The 16,231-nt window shown below is 39.2% G+C and overlaps 2 protein-coding genes across 2 annotated transcripts in view; both read right to left on the bottom strand.

The window, feature by feature from the left end:
- The window catches only part of LOC124301698 (uncharacterized), a 54,261-nt gene that overhangs the window by 28,922 nt on the left and 9,108 nt on the right, over positions 1–16,231 (bottom strand). Inside the window, exon 3 of the mRNA XM_046757076.1 lies at positions 14,019–14,129. The gene's annotated coding sequence lies outside the window, so the exon portion shown is untranslated. The remainder of the gene's footprint in view (positions 1–14,018; positions 14,130–16,231) is intronic.
- Positions 2,941–6,521, bottom strand: LOC124301067 (uncharacterized). The gene is made up of 5 exons (XM_046755744.1): positions 6,504–6,521; positions 6,089–6,334; positions 5,237–5,430; positions 3,177–3,372; positions 2,941–3,068 (listed from the first exon to the last, which is right to left on the bottom strand). Exons 2-5 carry the CDS (start codon positions 6,315–6,317, stop codon positions 2,941–2,943), a joined length of 747 nt encoding a protein of 248 aa, XP_046611700.1. The 5' UTR covers positions 6,318–6,334; positions 6,504–6,521.

Here is a 16,231-nt window from a genome sequence, read left to right as displayed (position 1 = left end):
AACCCCCATCTCATATATGGTTGTATAGGGGCCTCACTGTACAACATCCCAGGTTTGGTCAAATACATGCAGGTAGCCGTCCACTGGCTCTTAGACTCTATATACGTCTCATGTACGTAAGTAAGAAGCATATTTTTTAGATAAAGAAGAGCTAAATGTCCGGCTATCATACGTATAGCGTACTGTAATGAGACGTGCATTACGACGTCCAAATTACGGATTGCGAGCGTACCGTTTGCCACTTGTGTACGTACATGTATATAGTGTTCTTATCCCGATACGTCGCTTTATGTATCAGGCACTAATTCTATACGTACAGTGTACGTAGTAGTACTGAAGATGCGTTACGTCCGCTATTCGAAGATCAGAGGTATAGTCTTAGATATTGAAGAGCTGAATCATCGGCTCGGATACGTGTACCGTACGATACCGAAACATTTATCCTAATGTATGACATACGAATTTCGATCTTTCATTTACCAATCTTCTACGTACAGCGTATTTAGTTTTCCCATACCAATACATCGATTTGCAGTAGATGTTCCAATACCATACGTACGGTGCACGTACTACTGAAGATATGGTACATCTTCGTTACAAACATTAGAGGTATAATCTCAGTTAACGAAGGGCTCGACGGCCGCTTACGATACGTCTGCGAAACGATGACGAGGTATCCATTCTTACGTAGAGGACATAGATTTTGCGTATTCCAAGGACCAAGTTGATACGTTTGTGAAGGATCAGTGACCAGGAGGTAGATTGAAGAATGACGAAGGTCTTGTCGGAATCCGGTCAGGTATAAAGATATGTTCAATCAATGGGCAAACGAACATGTTTGCTTTTGCGACGTTTCGGCCAATTTCGCAAATTTCATACATATCACGACCAATGAAATCACTTAGTGTCGAGTTATGTCAGAAAATTTATGTAAAAGGGTAACGCCTACCATTTAATGCGGCTCTCACGGAATCTGGACGATAGATTCAGAAATACTACTACACGGAAGTGGAAATAAAGATTATGTGTAATAGTGAGTAACAATTACCATGTTTGTTATTCGGCGTCATACAAATAGGATTAAAATATATTTGGTAGTTGATGTTGGGAAAACTTGAATGCTTATTTATCGAACTTGAGGTTTTAGGTACAAAGACAGGGCGTCGTCATCTCTGCCAAAAATGTTCATTTGATAAATCACAAGAGGTTACGACCGAATTCAACACGTGATTTGTTACATGATCTATTTTGTAAATTCGCGAAAACTATATAAAAAATCACCTAATGAATTACAAAAGCACGCCTCATCAAATAAATGAGATCAAAAATCACATACATTTGACTATGTGATTTTTGATGTAGTATATCTGATGATTCGCATTTCTGCGATTCATTCCGTGATTTTTTATATATTTTTCCCGAACTTACAAGATAAATCGTGTAATGAATTACGTGCCGATTTCGGTCGTAACATCTTAAGATTACTAAACGCATCGCGTAAATCATTGCCGTATTGTTCCAATTACAAGTTGTCCCTAAATTGAGTTTGATTTTGGGTTTCAATTACCAGATATTGCGATTTTATAACCAAATACGAGATGTGCATAGATTTCTACGACTGGTCGAAATTGTGCAGAATTGCGTTTCATTTTCTCGTAAAAACTAGCCTAACATATTACTTATAATCAAAGCACTGCATGTATACATAAATCAATGAATAGACTTATACGAGTAAATTTTCTCAAACGTTTCCTTCAATCAGGAATGTATCGTTGGAGCGACAAATGAAGAAAGTAACAGATTTAAACAGAAGGTAACAGTTTTCCAATAATTTTAACGTCCGCATTTCATCACTGCCAAGTCTTGTACTACAATTTCGATTGGCTTCAATATATATTTATTCAAGATGGATATTCAGGGCTGATAGCAGTCTGAGTGGTTAAAAAAAGTGACAAAAGTGACGACAAGTATTTGACAAGTGACCATCTAGTGACAAAAAAGTGATTAAAAAGTAACGTATTTTGGAAAAGTTATAGATGTAATTTCAAAGTGTATGGTTTACACCCACTTGTCTGTCCGTTAGGGTGGAGCTGAAATGTAAGATTTTCTAAAGTTGATATGGCTGGGTGTGGAAATGCTGTGGGTGCGCTTGCAAGTATAGAAAATTTTTTGCCGCACCGCAAAAGTTGGGATTTCCAGCTCCAAAGAAAAGGTAGAGGGAGAGGGCGACGAAGAGGGAGAGGGAGAGGGAGACGAAGAAGGAGACGGAGCGGGAAAGGGAGCGGGAGAGGGACGGAGACGGAAAGGGATAATTTTCAATTTATCGATCAACCGGATCTTCAAAGTTTGCTCCGGAATTTCGTCCGGAGAATTGTCTGTACCTGCACGTGCCCCCACAACTTTTCCGCACTTGGCTGTATCGTTTTTTAAAAATTTCGCATTTTCGCTTTACCCTAATAAAAAAGTTACAGGCAGTAAACAAGAAGAAAAGAAATTTCGCAGTTTATAAAAGTGAGTTAAAAAAGAAGTGAAAGTCAGAAAAGTGACACACTATGAGCCTTGAATATCTGATCGAGGATTATGAGCTTTCACACATATTTCTATCAAGGTTAGCAATCGAGTTTGAAACTGGTTTCAAATTACGGTACGTAAGAAAGCCTCACTGCAAGCTATCATGCAAATCATATCCTTACACCTAATGATCAAGCAGTCTCCAGTTTCTAAAAAGGGACGTCGAACTTGAACAACCGGAGCGTACTTCTTGGAAGCTGTGGGTTCTATGGCCAAATATGTATTATTCCAAGCAGAAGAAATGCGAATTAGTCATCGGAACTGAAATTAAAGAATCGTGTATTATAGTATAATTTTATGATCCTCTGATTCAATTTAAGGTGGACTGAGTTGATCTTTGGCTCTTACCGTACCGGCTCGTTCAAGCCCTCAGTTTTCCGCAACTGTGTTTCCACTAGCGCTACCAGCCTGTCGTTCTGCAGCTCTGCGCAACCAGTCTCGAACTAACTTTACAAACGTCTGTCGCGGAGGATAAGTCCATACTCTAGAAAATGCATCTGCAATATGATCCAAACATTACTTAGGCACAGTTTAAATATTATGTACCGCTGTTTCTAGCTATTTTCTGAACAAATTACAATTTCGATTCTGATGAGATACTTAACTGTATAAAAGATTAAAGATTTCCATGCGCCGTATTTTTCGTTTTGCATCACGGCTTGCCCAGGAGTAAAAAGTAGTAGCGTTGTCTGTAAAGATTCGGACAAGAGATCGTAGTACAGCGTCGGTCACAGTGGGATGTGAATCTTGCCGTAATTTATCTTCCACAGACTTCTTAAATACAGTTGTGAAGAATCTTTCCTGCGAATTTGGAAAGTGTTACTCTAGAATCTAGTTTGAGAAACCAATCGCAGTGATACAACAACCAGTTTTTTCGACCAGCATCTTCGTTAATTTTCGTCTCGATAAATTGTACAATTTGATATACTAACACATTGAGGAAACAAAAATATTTTTGGTTCGGAAAGAGAGTAATAAACTGAAAAATTTTACGAAGACACATATTAAATATGTTCTAAAACGAGGTTGGAGAAATAGGCTCGGAGAAAAGTCCAAGTCTCCGAGTTTGGATCTCCGAGCATTAGTACGTACACAAATCTGATGTTATGTCATTCGATTTGGCCATCATCACTCAGTGGTAATATAAAATACATTAACATCAAATAGTAAAATCGACATGCTGTATTCAAATTTTACGTAGTAAAATACAGAGACTCTGCATGTGCTCATATCTTTACATTTATCATTCCAATATATAAGACGTGCTCCGTTTTAGGAGCCATCCATAAATGACTAAACTATTAACACAAGCGTGTAAATATTGATCGTTTGAAAACATTTTGAACTTGAAGTTGAAAGGCAATACAAGTATGATAGTGGAATTGCACATTCATTATAATAAAGTAATGTAACAAAATACTCGAGGACACGTGAAATGTAAACTTGAAAATAATAAACTTGTACCTACAAGTTGAAATTAATTTGTTACTTCAATCCCCCCCCCCCCCCCCCCCCCTCTCCTCCCAGTAGGCCGTTACGCAATTTATGGACGGAGACTTATTAAATTTACTCGCTTAGGTAATATAAGAAGCAATGATTTGTGTTTTATACATGTCTGCCGTACAACCATTCAATTGTAAAGTATGTACATACGTACATAGGCATAAGGCTGATAATTGTTGGAATACAGAAGGGAGGAAAAAAAAAAAATCGAAAATCAGAAAACAAAGATTCGGTAGCACCCAAGCGGAGGGTTGCAAGAATCTGTGATACTTTTTTCTGTTAATTAAAAATTTTTTCCAACCTCCAGTTCGGAGCTACCGTATCTTCACTTTCTAACAGATGTATATGGGGCATTCCACGTCACTTCGCCGGGCCATGGGCCTGACCCCTTCCGATTTTAATGTCCGATTCATTTTGGGTTCTGTTTGGCCCAAAATACGACTTCAAATTTTTGGAAATCTTTATTTCATTTTGAAGGGGTTGCACGAGCTCAAAAATCATGAATTTGTGAGAAAACATGAAGAGGGATCGTTTTTAAATTGATGATTTTTTATCACAGAAACTAGGACCCAAAACATAATTTTGCGTCCTAGTCCGAAAGTGGGCCGAGAATTAGCATTGTTGATTTTTTTTTTTTTAAGAATATTTTATTTTATTTTGCGGACGAAAAACAAAGAAAATAATTTTTTCTCGCGAAACTTTTTTGTTTTTTTAGATTGAACGTAGATATAAAACAGTAACTAAGTAAAAAGTAGAGCTTCTTCGACAATTTTTGGGCCTCTTTTCTTATTTTCTGAATTTTTTTTTTTTTGTTTTTCGTCCGTAAAATAAAATAAAATATTCTTGAAAAAAAAAAATCAACAATGTTAGTTCTCGGCCCGCTTTCGGACTAGGACGCAAAATTATGTTTTGAGTCTTAGTTTATGTGAAAAAAAAATCATCAATTTGAAAACGATCCCTTTTCATGTTTTCTCACAATTTCATGATTTTTGAGCTCGTGCAACCCCTTAAAAATAGAATAAAAATTTCCAAAAATTTGAGGTCGTATTTTGAGCGAAACAGAACCCAAAATAAATTGGACATGAAAATCGGAAGGGGTCAAGCCCATGGCCCGGCGAAGTGACGTGGAATGCCCCATATACACATCTGTGACTGTACTCACCAACTCTTCAGCTTTCCTGGGTTTCCGAGTTATCAGATTTTCTAACGCCCTCACGTCTTCCACAGTTGTCAGTTTAAAGGAGTCGTCGAAACGTGTACTTTCGGAAATTCCCACACTTTGATTATTTGATTGCGCTATTGGCGGCGATGACCCCAAATGTTGTACACCCGTTGTTATTCCTCTAATGTCACGTTCTATCAGTCGATCGAAAACAAAATGATGATGAGAGTATCACATTTTTCGTAAATGGAGCGACGAAAGTCAGGTAAAGGTCAACTTGGTATTTTAGTTCAAATACAAAAGTATATTTCTTTTTCCATCGGTATCTCAGAGGCCATAAAATTTTCCGTCAAAAAGTACTTACAAACTTACTACCATACCTCGAATAGTGATAAGATACGAGCCAGTCAAATTGCTATGGAGTAAGTTATCGCTAACTTGCTGAGTCTGTGCCTTGAGAATTTTTTTTCTTTTTCTTTAATTATGGGAAAATGATGATGAATTTGTTGGAGATAGATTTAAATAACTTGCAACCGATACTCAAAAGCGACAAACAATAATTAGCGGATTAGGGGGTCCGTCGTGCGCTGAGTTACCCTATTTAAAAGACGTTTTTATCTGAACTTAAACAGAAAAACCAAGCCTGCACAGAAACTCAAGAATTGACTGCTTCATTCATGTTACAAGATTATATTCAATTTTTTCTATTCATACGGGTCTTCAGAAATACCCATCTCGATCACTGTTCATGAGGTGGGTTGAATTCCATAGAAAATGACCATGGAAGGTACTCAAAAGTTTTCTCCTGATCTCCAATTACTTAAAAATGAGTAATAATAATGAATGATTTACCATTGCTTTCAGATGCCACGGGATCTGGTATTCGCGAAGTCGACTTTATGCTATCATCACTCTCATTAATACTTGTTATTGGGGACGTCGAAGCTGGGATCGGCGAGCGTACTCTTTCCGGATTCTCTACAGCTACATTTGGTTCATGGCTTGTGCTCCCTGATACGGAATTCCTTTCATCTTCAGTGTCCGAGTCAGAGTTTTCCCCCAGGTGCCCAAACATATCCATAGCTTGATCATACGTCTCTGTAACAAATTCAAACACTCCTTAAATAAATTGAAAATCAATTCTTTATATATATGTATGATTTCAGATCACTTTTTTGTAATTACCGATGATCTACTTGTTAGTCAACATAATCAGATTTACTGTGATGGAATTCTTTCAAATAAATTGAAATTAGAATTGACTTACACAGAACTAAGAAGAAAACACTGCTATCAAGATAAATTCCTACGTCGTGTTTGTATATTCGTTATTATGAGTTGAGAATATAGGTAGATCAGGCTACTTGAAAAATATGTCGCATAAGAAATTATTCTGATATTATTATGATATTCTGATTCAAAACCGGACAGAGTAAGAATAGAAATAAAATAATAATGTTAATAGCAGGTGGACGTTTGCATAACTTGATATAATGTGAACCGTTCCTTGATGCCAATGAAATTATGGGATCAAACGAATTTACCTGTAAGTGAAGTTCGATCTTAATTGTATGAAGCGCCTCTTCCGAAGAGATCAGACTGTAGTTATTTAAAGTTCGTTACGGCAGATATTCCATGACTCAGAAATTCGATATCCTTATACATTTATTTTCCAAACGTATTATACAATGCTTCTATCCAAAATCGCTTTCGCAAACATGCCTTTACTTCCTACAACACGACGGTCGTAGAACCTGGCGAAGGTCCCCGAACGTTCTGTCCAGCCGGCGGCTTTTCTAGTAGCGTCTATTTTGACCCCACTCTTTTTCGCGGACGAAGTCGATGCATGACGAGTGCTGTAAGCATCAAATACGTCTTTAACCGCGCCGGAATTTTAATTTCGATCAACCCCGTTGATTTTTCTATATTCCGAATATCGATTGACGAGAGTGTCTGCATACGCTGCGCTGTGACTAGTGCCAACAATGTAACCAGCTTGAGGGTAAAAGTCTCCGTACTCCGGCGTCTTCTCCCAACTTGGGCCCCCGCAACAGCGCAATCGCGAATCGGCAGCTGTTCAGTGTGCCATAAGAAGCGCCCATCTCAAATTCGGCAGACAAAAATCTTATTATTTGTGATGTGTCACATTTGTACGGATCTATGCCCTCTCCATGGCAAAATGACCACCACTTTTTTAGACAGCTGTCATATTGTCTGAGTGATGAATCCGACAACGAGAAGAGCATAATAAAAACTGCTTCCTCCGGCACGCTTCTCCTCTTCAGCGCTTCTCGGACAGCCGTCCTGCCACCAGGGTAATCCTCCTCCAGATCGGGTGCGGTTGTCTATCGAGAGAGCGCAAAAGGTTGACGTTCGGTTTAAAATAAATTAGTTCGCAATCCAACATGGCAGTGAAGACGGGGAACCAAACCTGAGCTGGCCGTTACGGTACAATTACGATACCTCCAGCACGGTCGTCTCTAAATTTTCTTAAAACGCGTAAAATTATTGCGAACGGCGGAAACGCATAACAAAACCATCGGCTCAAATCTACCGTAAATGCATCCACCGCAGCTGAGTCGGGGTCTCGCGACCAAGAAATATATAGCCTACATTTCGCATTTGCTCTTGTTGCAAATAAATCTATTTCCGGCTCCCCCCATCTATCTTGAATCTCGCCAAAAGCCGAATTCGATAAAGCATATTCTGTTTCTGGCTCAAGTCGTCTCGATTCAAAGGCAGCTTCATAATTGTCCCGAGACGAAATATATGATGCGAAAATGTAAATATTTCTTCTCTCGCACCATTTCCAAATTGTTTTTGCTAGCCTACTCAAGACTGGAAATTGAATGCCGCCCATCTTATTGATATATGCGATCGCGGTAGTATTATCGATTCTCAATAATATATCGCAGTCTTTTAGGTTCTTCGCGAAACATTTTAAGGCAAACATGGCCGCCAATAATTCTAAATAATTAATGTGGTGTTATAGAACGCACTGCTTTGCGAATGTGAATTTTCCACCACTCAAAATCTACCTGTAAATCGTCTGAGAGATACATGCGCGCCTCAAAATTTCCGTGATTCAGCCCGAGAGCCAAGAATTATGCTCGCTCAAAATTTTCCATGTGAACCCATCCGTACTTCAATGCTGAGCAACACGAACCTAGTGTTCCGATTAATCCCGCAAATTCTCGGATTGTACAGCGGCTCATTCTACTAAATTTTCCAATATTTTGTGCAATCTTGACAACTTTTTCTTCCGGAAGCCTGATATCCAATCTTTCGGAATCGTAAATGAACCCGACAAATTTACGTCTCGTCGAGGGAATTACGTGACTCTTTTTTTCATTAATAACAAAACCTTACTTTTCAAAAATAACCGTTTTGTTATATGCGTATTTCTCAAACATTCCTCATATGAGTCCCCCAGAATCAATAGATCGTCTAAGTATATTACCGATAGTAATCCACGCTCTCTGAGATGCAACACTGCCGGCTTAATTAATTTTGTAAACGTGTACGGAGCTCTGTTCAGCCCGAAGGGCATTCACGTAAATTGATACAGTTTCCCTTCGAAAATAAGCCGTAAAAATTTTCGATCAGATTTCGCAATCGGAATTAGATGATACGCGACCTTTAAGTCAATAGTCGTCATAAAACATCCACGAGTTATCATTTGCTTTACCGTTTTTCCGTCTTCTAATTGAAAATGCTCCGTAGCTGTAAATTCGTTTAGCTGTTTTAAATTCAATATAAGACGGTGAGAACCATCCGGTTTTGGAACTAGAAAAATTTTTGAGATGAATTGTCCGGTCTCCGACTGACACTTTTGTATCGCGCCTTTCCCCAACAACGTTACGATTTGTTCTCGCATTACCTTCCTTTCTTGATCCGACCACCGAGGCTCGGCAGGTGGTGTGTGTTGGTCTACCTTTGATGTAAAAGGTATTCTATAGCCTGTGACCCAGCTCAGGATGGTTTCGTCCGAGGTTACTTCGAAGGTTCGTTTGAAAAAAGCTAACCGACCGGCCAATTTACATACGTTTAATCGCTTTTCTTCAGAGGCTGACGGTCTTTCTGCTGATAATTCCTCCCCCGTGACGTGGACTTGTTGCCTCGGTTGTTGCGACTGTAATTGTTGTAAGTTTGCTGGTACCCGTCCCCCCTCGGATAAGTATTCGGCTGATACTGGTGTTGTTGAGGCGGGCCCCTCGAGTTTTCTGAATTTTTTCCTTGATCCGACAATTGCTTGGCGGTCTGTTTTAAATCCTTCGATGATTGCTGTAAAACTTTAGCAGCTTTTATTTTTTCGCTAAGTTCTTTCCCAAACAGCCAGTCGCTCGATGACGAATCTTTCAGCGTGTCTTTGAACGGTGCCTTGATGTTTTTCAGAATTAGACTCTTCCGGCTCGATGTTCAGTCGTGTTGCAGGTCCGCCAGGAGTTTTGCAACGCCGTTGAGGGGTTCTAAATATTGCTTCTTATCCGCAAGATTCGATTTGATCAGCAGATCTATAACCTTCCCCACGCCGGCGAGCGAAGCAGCGGCCTTTTCTTGTTTTTCGACAATTCTTTCGTCTCTTTTTACGACTGTACTATCCAAGGCTGCCTTAACCTCCAAATTCAATTTGGGAGGATCGATGAAGACGCAATTCTGCGGAGGCGAAATCTTTTTCAAAAACCCTTTCCGTTCCTCCGCCGAGAGACCCTTCTCGATAATTTCCAGCCAAAGCGTCGCGAGATGACTGTGCACCGCCGGTGCTGGCACTCGTTCCGGTCTGAGACGTTCTCCGAACACTTCCAAAACCTCTGCTTCCAATTCGGTCTCTTGTGTCTCGGCTGACACCTCTCCCGTACCTGGCTTCGCATTGGCAAGAATCGCGCCAGTAGTAATGACTGGGGCATACGCGACCTCTCGAGTGTTCGGTTGAGCGACGTTTGTTTTGTCGCCGGAGTTTCCCTCCTGTGGGTCGAACGAGGGAAATATCGAGTGCGCGCGTGACTGCGAATCAAAATGTTCTCTTGGTGATTCGCTTCTCGAGTTTCTTGCGCGATCCAGAGACAACTCAGTACCACTGCGTCTATCGCGGTCGCGACAGCTCGCAGGATCCGTGTACGAATGATTTTGTTCTCGTTGATAGGAGCGACTACGCCTAGAGCGACGATCTTTGTCACGACGATTTGCATAATCGTCGTAAGTTTTACCGTCGATGTAACCTTGGTGAGACGTAATCATCGCGATCTCTTCTTTGAGATCGACTCCGTGATCGACTCCGTGTCGAACCCCGTCTTCTATCGCCTGTTAAAGCGAGAAGAGAACAAAACCAAAATGAATCGGCTTGTTTATATTTGTCTCTTGTTTATAAAATTTAGGGTTATTCGCTTCCACGAGTCGGTTGCATACCGCTACGTGAAATATTGTATGACTCGATCTTGTAGTTTCTTTCGATCCTCGTCGTCCGACGAGCGATGCCTGTGTTTCTTTTTTCCCATTTCTCTTTCTTTTTCCTTTTCCAATTTCTAAGTAAACGTGTGACGTGATCGGCACAAAGAAGGAGAATGAGTTGAAGACCGGAATATACATGGAATATGACCGGAACAAAAAACTTGAACTATAAAGATTGTGGCGACGTCGGTGCATAGTAGGGGCACTTCATTCTGATCTTGAGGAAGAGGCGCAAAATACAATTGCATGCGAGATGTGATATTTTTATACATCAGATACATGATGTAATGTCGACATCACAACAGTGTCAAATGATCGATTAATTTGACGTACCATATGGTCCATAATTTCCCTTTATTTCGCAAGATATCCAATTTTCCCCCGGAGGTGTTCTCTTCTGAGCTGCAGTTTCAATTCCCGCTTGTTGTTCGCCATTTGGAAGCAAACACATTTTTTTTTCTGACTGCATCCATCTATCTGGTATAACAAAATACGGCCGGTCTTCCAATAACACAATCCAGAATAAGTTCGATTCAGCACCATTGTCCATCGCCATCTTTCAAAAGTGTAGCACAACACCTGATAGTAGACCAAAACAATCAACAGATAATTACGTAACAAATATATGTGTTTCATTATATAAGTCATTCTACTACAGTCCCAGTGTATTTTTACCACACAAGTGGGAGATCCAGGATAAAAGATTTTTGCCAAGATCCACTGAGATTTGAGGTTTTCCTTACAGACAGGTACATTTATCGGAAGCTTTCCCGATCTAATTGAGAAGCACAACTCTGTACTAAAATTACGATGATAAAATAGACCCAGGGCTGTAATGCTCGTAACATACATGTACTAACAATAAGATGGATAAAAGTTCCCAGAATATTACAGAAATAATGAAATAATAAGGTTTTTGTGTGAAGCATCTGAAACTCACACATCAATATTTTCCGTCTTTTCATATACGTCAGTGCAGAAGTGAGACAGCTGCTGTACTGCCTGTTCCATATGGAATCAACATGTATTCACATTTGACTGAATTGACTGGCCAACTTCTCAATGGCCCTAACCGGTCAACTTTGTTAATACCGACCAAAGTTAAGGGACATGGTTTTCTATGTAGTGGTCCAATTTTGCTTCATGCTCTACCAACAATGCGACATTCGCCGTCCGGAGATGTTGCAAAATTTTCTATGCATATTATCTGATCGCCAACACCGCTGCAGTTATTGGGACGTTTTCCAGAGAGTGTGAAATTTGGAGTCACTATGTTCCGGAACTGTGGATTGGTACATGAATCAACAAGAGGGCCGTTACTATGTTCATCTCTTTTTACAGTGTCAGTAACCGCAGTCTTTTCTTTGCTAATGAAACAGGTTTGCATTTCCGTATAACGACGGTGTAATTGCTCGAGTGGCCTGTCTGCTTTCCGAACGAATTTTTTGAGAATCTTCATATAATTTTCGTAACGGATCGTGCTGAACGAATTTATAGTCCCAAAGTTTCTTACGTCGTCAGGTAAATGCGTGAGAGTGTGCACGTTGCGCGATAAATATCGTGGTCCATAGATTCTAGCAAAAGATCTGATAAAATCGATAAGTAAGCTCTCGGCGTAATTCACATACTGCAATAATTCAAAGTTAAACAGTATTTTAATAGCGACATGTGAGGCCAGAAAATTGTGATAGATTTTGCCTTTCAATTGTTTCCGGAATACAAATGGACCGGTATAAAATAAAAGCTGACGGAATTCCGTTGCTTTCCACTGAGCACGACTGTTCGATTCTCTTGGTCTCCGAGCAAACTCTTTCGGTGTACAGCGTCTGAGATGGATCAACAGTTCCGAAATTGTTCGTAATGTACTTGGCTTTATGCGATACTGACGGCTCTTCGTCAGCCAAAGATCAATCAATTTCTTAACAATTCCCAATAGATGCATATAATCCGGAGGAATTTGAGAAACAGGTGCAAAATGTGGTATTTCCATGTTGATGACCTATAGATTTTTTAGATCTTATGGGTCAAAATGAGCACCTCTAATTTTTCGACGTTTTTCCGCCATTTTGTAAAAGTGCGGCGATCCGAAATATCCTTTACAAGAAGATGAACTTTTTCAAACCGAAGAAACTTTTTTTCTTAAATCGGGTACTCGAAACACACATCTTTTTGTCATGATTCGAAAATGGGATGACAATGCCGAATATATTTGTTTTTAATACTGATTTTCAAAAAAAAGTTCTTGTCCGAATTAATTGTTTAAGATCGATTCTTGTAGTAAAAAATAAAATAAAAAGAAACTCTGTCTTGATAAAAATCGATTATCTTTTTGATTCAAGAGTAAAACGAAGAAAATAATTTGTTTTTGATCGAATTGAGCATCGTTTTCTCGAATTCTCAAGTGTTCAATGCTGTTATTAAATAAAGATTGTTATTCATAATCACAATTGTTGCGTTATATTGTGAAGGTAAAGAACAGGGTCAACTTCCTCTTAAGCCACAGAACAAAAAAAATTAAAATATGTAACAATCTACTTCAGGGCCGCAACTTCTTGCCCCAGACCGGGGTAAGATTTGACAGTCTGTTAAAGTTTGAAAAAAATGCATACCTCAAGAACGATTTTCGATATCCAATTATTTCTGTCGCAGAGTTAATATTCGATAGTAAACCTGAAGCCGCATCAATTAGGGATGAATTCGTATTTATACATTGTGCGAAATTTCATTTCTTGTAAAAAGTGTTACTTCAAGCCCCGGTCTCCCCTAAATCAAGAAAAAAGATATGTATCCCTTTCTTAGAGTAAATAAACGATGAAAAATTGTAATAAACTTTAAAGAAAGCAAACAAATTGATGGTACTTTTAGAAATTGCGTTCTGCAACAAATTTTGTTTGTAGTCTGATCCTGGTATCTTTGAAAATAAGTTTGTCTTTTCGTTTAACGGAATATTTCTTATAATAGAGTAATAACCCGTTTCAACTTGAATTCGTTTGTTAGATTTTTGTTTCTTTTCTTTTGAAGTCAATAACGTGGCCAGAGTTGAGTCGGAAATGAACTCCTACGTATATAACTCAGGAATAAAATTCGATTATTCCTTGGGATGATTTCTGCCCGCGGGAATACATTTACCTTTTATTCCCCTTTTAAATAATATACTATTTTATGTGAAACCTGGATAGGCTAGCCAGGCTGGAATCTCAAGAAAGTGAAGCGTATTTTACTCTTAATTAATGCGAGACGATGAATACGCATAACGCTCTTCAATCGTCGCTGTGAAATTACAAACAGCCCGCTTAATATGCGCCTGAGAAACAGAATTAGCAGAAATACATACCACGTGAAATTCCCCTGCCTCTGTCGTACGGTTAGAAATGAACGCCACTCGGTTCAGCGAGTCCAGTAAACTGTCAATCTGTTCGATCGGCGATCCGTTGTCACGTGCCTTCTCAGAAAAAGAAAGAAAAATCCCATAGATTTTTGCAAATTCAATCAAACTCAATCAAGTATCTTGCTCAGCATGAAAACGAGAAGTTGTAGCCGTCACGAGAACAAATTTGACAATGAGAGCGAATGAAGGAGAAGGCTACGTTCGGACGAATACATTATTGCGATAAGTACACCCCCCCTCTCTTTCCTGCGGTAGCACTCGCCCAGATTTCATCCGGTAATGAAACGGAAGTCTTTGCGAGGCGCCGCATTTTTTCCAATGACGCAAACTCGTGGGTTTTCACCACAAACGCGAGAAAGACAGATAACAAAGAGAACGATAACAGATCGTCGTGAAGTACAATGTAGAGAATTTACATTATTCAACTTTATGGATTTGAGGAATAATCTGATGTTCTGGCATTTAACGCACTAGGAAATTACACTGAAATGAATGTCGTTTTAATTATAACTTGCGCGTATGATTAGAATTACGCGATAATATTTTAAACACTAATTTATGTTAATAATGGTCCGCCGCGATCTCAGTAATGGTAATAAATTTTCTCAAATAGATACAATGTACAAGACCATGTATCTCTCTCTTAAATAAGACCGACCAATACCGTCGTCTTCTCGTTTTTCAAAAATAATAACAATTATCAGTTATTTATGCGATAACGAGTATTTGGGAACCTCACTTCAACTACTCAAATATAAAACTTCGTTAATTCCTTCTAGTATTTAAATTAAAATCATTATTCCATACAAGATCCTTGAATTCGAGTCATTATATACGTGAACTACAGTTTTGTTCCTGTTCATGCGACAACGTCACCTTCCTGTTTAACGGAAAGCGGTTATTATCGCAGTAAAAGATAACATAATCACGGTTTCAAGTGCACGATGGTCTGACTTTTGTTTCTGCAATTCGTTCTCTTCTAAAATTTCAATAAGAAAAAAATGTTATAAATGGAAAATTCCGTGTGACGCCGGTACAATTGTGAATCAATGCGAATTTTCGATACTGAGGCAGTTCTCGGTAGTGAAATCGTAGATTGATTCCTATATTGGCGAGTAAATGTACGACGCTTGATTCAAACGCATTTGGTGTAAAATTATATTGTACGTAAGCGCGTAAATAACAATAACGTCACAGACCGTACAAAATCATTTTTGGTATTTCTTCTGTCACGTATTATATGTAAAAAGTTTTAAAACTTTGAATCTGACCAACGCAAGACATTTGAAATATTTGTTTACCTTTTGTAAAAGCCATTCCTTATCGGCAATCGGTACAGCTATACGTACTGCAGGTTTCTCACTAACCCCTTGTGGCAGGCAACTTACCTTGCCACTTTCGCCGAAACGGTTTCGTGAAATTGCTGCTCCGAGATATCTGGCGGGCTACTTACGTTTTAACTACTGATTCGTGGCTCCATCTAGCGGCGTCGTCGGCAAATGTAATCGTGTGTTTCTCAGGTTGCCCACAATTAGGCGGACTACACTTCTGTCCCAAAGATCTCGAGCGAGACCTGAAACTAGGCGGCAGTTTATCCAGTTGCGTATAATAAGGCGCATGTCAAGAAAACTCTTTAGATCCGCACAATTGGATTTGAGAGAAATTTAACTCCCATGTTGATTGCAATAATCATCTTCTCTCGTGCTATTCCAACTTGTATGTTTTTGTTCATGTGTCGTATAAGATCCTTTCGGAACAACTCCGTTGTTCATTTGTTAGCACGGGGCAATGCGAAACTCAGGAAATGGTCAGAGTGGACTTGTTCCCCGAATTGCCTATAATTAGGGGTCTCCTGATGTGCATCCACGAAAACTCATGGTATGACCCACAGTATCAGCAATACTCCGAGATGTTGTGGAATTATTTGGACTACGTATTGATGGTAAATAGTCTGACTACATTCGGTTTGATACGGTGAATATGAAACTGCAGGATCTCTGATTTCCTTACCAATGAATGACGAGTAGATTTTCTACGGTACATCTTTTTGAGAAGAAAGTTGTTTTGACTCGTACGAGTGCTGATTATACAGTGTTTGATTCGTTGACACATACCTTTGCTAGTATTTGTGAGTACATACTGTATATAGAGTGGATACA

This window comes from Neodiprion virginianus, chromosome 3, assembly GCF_021901495.1.
Source record: "Neodiprion virginianus isolate iyNeoVirg1 chromosome 3, iyNeoVirg1.1, whole genome shotgun sequence".
NCBI lineage: Eukaryota > Metazoa > Arthropoda > Insecta > Hymenoptera > Diprionidae > Neodiprion > Neodiprion virginianus.
The sequence above is the reverse complement of the archived record's forward strand: the minus strand, read 5'-3'. Positions and strand labels throughout refer to the sequence as shown.

Excerpts from the sequence above, each read along its gene's own strand:
- LOC124301067 (XM_046755744.1), bottom strand. The coding sequence starts at position 6,317 with ATGGATATGTTTGGGCACCTGGGGGAAAACTCTGACTCGGACACTGAA. Across the intron at positions 5,431-6,088 it reads CGTGGCATCTGAAAGCAATG|AACGTGACATTAGAGGAATA; the intron begins GTAAATCATTCA and ends ATCGACTGATAG. Across the intron at positions 3,373-5,236 it reads CCAGGAAAGCTGAAGAGTTG|GAAAGATTCTTCACAACTGT; the intron begins GTGAGTACAGTC and ends CCAAATTCGCAG.